Source organism: Babylonia areolata, chromosome 8 (genome assembly GCF_041734735.1).
Source record: "Babylonia areolata isolate BAREFJ2019XMU chromosome 8, ASM4173473v1, whole genome shotgun sequence".
In the NCBI taxonomy this organism is placed as follows: Eukaryota; Metazoa; Mollusca; class Gastropoda; order Neogastropoda; family Buccinidae; genus Babylonia; species Babylonia areolata.
The window spans coordinates 13,581,221-13,585,309 of NC_134883.1; the positions used below are offsets into that span (position 1 = coordinate 13,581,221).

The 4,089-nt window shown below is 42.2% G+C and overlaps 1 protein-coding gene across 1 annotated transcript in view; it reads left to right on the plus strand.

The window, feature by feature from the left end:
- Window positions 1-2,979: 2,979 nt before the first annotated feature.
- LOC143284549 (uncharacterized) overlaps window positions 2,980-4,089 on the plus strand; it is a 17,913-nt gene continuing 16,803 nt past the window's right edge. The window contains exon 1 of the mRNA XM_076591317.1: window positions 2,980-3,288. Coding sequence (XP_076447432.1) covers window positions 3,207-3,288 — 82 coding nt within the window. The 5' untranslated portion in view covers window positions 2,980-3,206. The remainder of the gene's footprint in view (window positions 3,289-4,089) is intronic.

The following is a 4,089-nucleotide window of genomic DNA, read 5'->3' on the forward strand; positions in this document are numbered from 1 at the left end:
ACGTCTGGTGCCGTGAATGGAACTCGGGCCCTGTCGGTCAGCCATAACTAATGGCCTCACTCCATTTGCTCAGGATGCAAAAGGTATCGCGTGAAGCACTGATTTCCCCGAATTCTTTCTCATCCTCTCTCTCTCTCTCTCTCTTATCCATTGGATTTGGTTATTGTTGTTGTTGTTGTTGCGTTGTAGTTGTTGTTGTTAACGAAAGTATCTTTTGTAGCAGAATGTATTCCAAGTACAGAATAAAAAAAAGAAAAAAAAAAGAGTTGCAACTCACTTGAGAGAGAGAGAGAGAGAGAGATTTGTTGTTGCTATTGTTGTTGCTGCTGCATTGTTGTAGTTGTTGTTGTAAAAAAGTTGCAACTCACTAGAGAGAGAGACAGGGAGATATGTTGTTGTTGCTGCTGTTGTTGTTGTCGCTGCTGCTGCTGCTGCATTGTTGTATTGTTGTTAACGAAAGCATCTTTTATAGCAGAATGTGTTCTAAGTTCAGAATTTTTTTTTTTAAAGAAAAGCAACTCACTTGAGAGAAAGAGGGATATTTGTTGTTGCTGTTGTTGCTGTTGCTGCATTGTTGTACATTTTGCTGTTGTTAATGAAAACATCTTTTATAGCTGAATGTGTTCAAAGCTCAGAATAAAAAAAAAAAAAAGAAAAAAAAAGTTGCAACTCACTTGAAAAAAACAACAACAAAAAACAACAACAAAAAACACACACACACACACACACACACACACACACAAACGAATCTTCTTTTAATGAAGGAAGTGGAATAAGCATGTATATGCTTTTTTACAACCAGTCCTCATGGCAAAGAGAAATGAAATCAAAATGTTGACAAGATAACAAAAGGTTATCGAAAAAACATACATGACATTCAAATACACTAAGTTGCACAGTAAGCACAGTAAGAGGGGTGGAGGGTGGAGGTAGGGCCGATCAATTTCTCCGTGTAGATCCAAATGGAGAAGAATGTGTGTGTGAGAGGGAAGGAGGGGGAGGGGGTGTCAGTTTCTTTCTGTAGATCCAAGTAAATAGGAAATGGAGGGGGGAGTTCAATTTCTCTTTGTAGATCTCAGTACATAACAGGTGGGTCAACTTCTCTTTGTAGATCCAAGTAAATAGGAACTGTGTGTGTGTGTGTGTGGGGGGGGGGGGGGGGGGTCAATATCTGTCTGTAGATCCAAATACATAGGACTGGGGGGTCAATTTCTCTTTGTAGATCTAAGTAAATAGGAATGGGGTGGGGTCAATTTCTCTTTGTAGATCTAAGTAAATAGGAATGGGGTGGGGTCAATTTCTCTTTGTAGATCTAAGTAAATAGGAATGGGGTGGGGGTCAATTTCTCTTTGTAGATCCAAGTAAATAGGAATGGGGGTGGGGTCAATTTCTCTTTGTAGATCCAAGTAAATAGGAATGGGTTGTGGGGGTCAATTTCTGTCTGTAGATCCAAATAAATAGGAATGGGGGGTGGGGGTCAATTTCTCTTTGTAGATCTAAGTAAATAGGAATGGGTTGTGGGGGTCAATTTCTCTTTGTAGATCTAAGTAAATAGGAATAGGGGTGGGGGCCAATTTTCTTTTGTAGATCAAAGTAAATAGGAATGGGGGGTGGGGATCAATTTCTCTTTGTTAATCCAAGTAAATAGGAATGGGGGGTATGGGTCAATTTCTCTTTGTAGATCCAAGTAAATAGGAATGGTGGGTGGGGTCAATTTCTCTTTGTAGATATAAGTAAATAGGAATGGGGTGTGGGGGGTCAATTTCTCTTTGTAGATCCAAGTAAATAGGAATGTGTGTGTGTGTGTGGGGGGGGGGGTCAATTTGTCTTTGTATATCCAAGTATATAGGAATGGGGTGTGGGGGGGTCAATTTCTCTTTGTAGATCTAAGTAAATAGGAATGGCGGGGGGTCAATTTCTCTTTATAGATCCAAGTAAATAGGAAAACTAAATGGATGGCTCTTATACATCTTTAGCAAATAGAATAGATGGTGAGGGGAAGATAGACCGACATTAATAACCATGTAGGATGGGTCACATGCACACGCACTCACACACAGGCACACACACGCACGCACGCACGCACACACACACACACACATACTGAAGATCGCACGCACGCACACTGTGCGCGAGCTGGCCGGTTGTATGAGCGATCTCAGCAGCGACGCTTCGTTTGATGTGGCGTTAACCCCTTGGCTGCTGTTGACAACTATGTTCGTCAGGTTAGGAACTGAGAAACAACAACTAGATATCTTGACTTCTTCCTCTTTGGGTTGTATTAAAACTTTTGGATCACGGCAAAATGAATTACACCGTCCACGCAAAATGTAGTATCTCAGCGTGTTTCAAACTTGTGCCACACTGACCTCATTTCCGTCACCAAGGTTCAACTGACAGTCAAGGTGTTAAACTAAAGTTGTGTCAGTCTTCGATAGATCTGGGAGCATTCGCCACGGAAATTTTACGCACGCTGGCAGAGAAAACAGAGCATCTAACAGATCGACCGCTTGTGCAGCCAAGTCACACTTTAGCATCCTAAATTCAGCTCAGGGATTTAGAATGCTGGTGCGATTTGTAACGTCCCACTTTAGAATCCTAAAATTATGCTCCAGGAATTTAGGATGCTTTAGTGCGACATTACCACAAAATTGCCCACAGGAAAACACAAAGTTCGGGGGAAAAAACAACTAAATATAAATACAATTCATAAATAAACGTATGAATATTTGTTTAAGGAAGACTTGGATTTTATTCCTAAGTATTCGACATCAATCCAAACAATAAAAACATTTAAACAGCACCCACAAGCTGAACATTCATTTTTAAAGCCCGCACAAACTATCAGCAAAAAACCCAACCAAACAAAAAATCCTCGATCCATTCGTGCACAAACGACCTATATCAACTAAACCACTCGTAAGTCGAAACACGCCTGTTCAGGACTGGTGCAGCAGGCATTGCCACAACACAGCACACAGCACAGTCCGCGAGGCACAGACACACAGACACCGTGTAGGGTTACCCCTCTCTCCAATCATCGAGGGTTTCTCTCGTCAGTCCGTGGCTGCGTTCACCCTCCCAGACTGGAGCAGACAAACGAGCAGACGACAGGCCAACAGACGGACTCGCCGGTCATTGCGGAGGAGCCCTGTCATATTGTTCCAGGAGTAGAACACAAGTTTTTCGAAGAAGAATTAGAAGAGATGGAACAGCAGGTGAAAGGTGACGGACAGATCGTTGTGCTGGCTGTAGATGACAGCAAGCACAGCGAATTTGCCTTCCAGTGTGAGTACACTTCTCGACGTTTTGATTTGGTTTCGATTCGAAAACTTTATCATTTTGGAATTTTTTGGCAGGATTAAAAAAAAAAAAAAAAAGAAGAAGAAAAAAATGTAATATTCCTCATGCACAGCTCTGTTAAACACTAAAATGGCGAGCCATGTTTTCAGTCAGTTTCACTAGTGACTTAACAATTCATAGAAAATAACTATCAAAACTGACTGAAAACATGGCTCGCCAACTATTGTTTGACAAAGATGTATTTGTATTACTATTTTTGTCACAACAGATTTCTCAGTATTTTGCCGTAAGATGAGAGGAAGAGAAAATGAAGGCAATATCCACTATTTTTCCCGTGTATAGGCTAGTCGATACCAGTGTGTGCGTGTGCGTGTGTAGTCGATACCAGTGTGTGTGTGCGTGCGCGCGCGCGCCAGTGTGTGTGTGTGTGTGTGTGCGTGCGCGCGCGGCGCCAGTGTGTGTGTGTGTGTGTGTGTCAGAGAGAAAGAGGCCGTGTTTGAAATCTTACTCAGTGGTCCATGAGGGGGCTTGCTTCTCACGCACGTGTATTCATACACACTGACCACATTTGTCTCATTCCCACGACAATCCCGTGGCAAAAAACACACCTGTCCTTTGAGAAAAGAACACACAAAGTGGTGTGAATTTAGAGCTGGGTTACTTTTCATCTGTTTTGATCTGTTCACATCTTCGTCTTGCCGGTAGCTGTAGTAACCTCGTCCAGTTCCAGTCATTTTCACTGACTAGCGTACTGAGAAAATTTGCTAGCAGTACAATAATCGAACG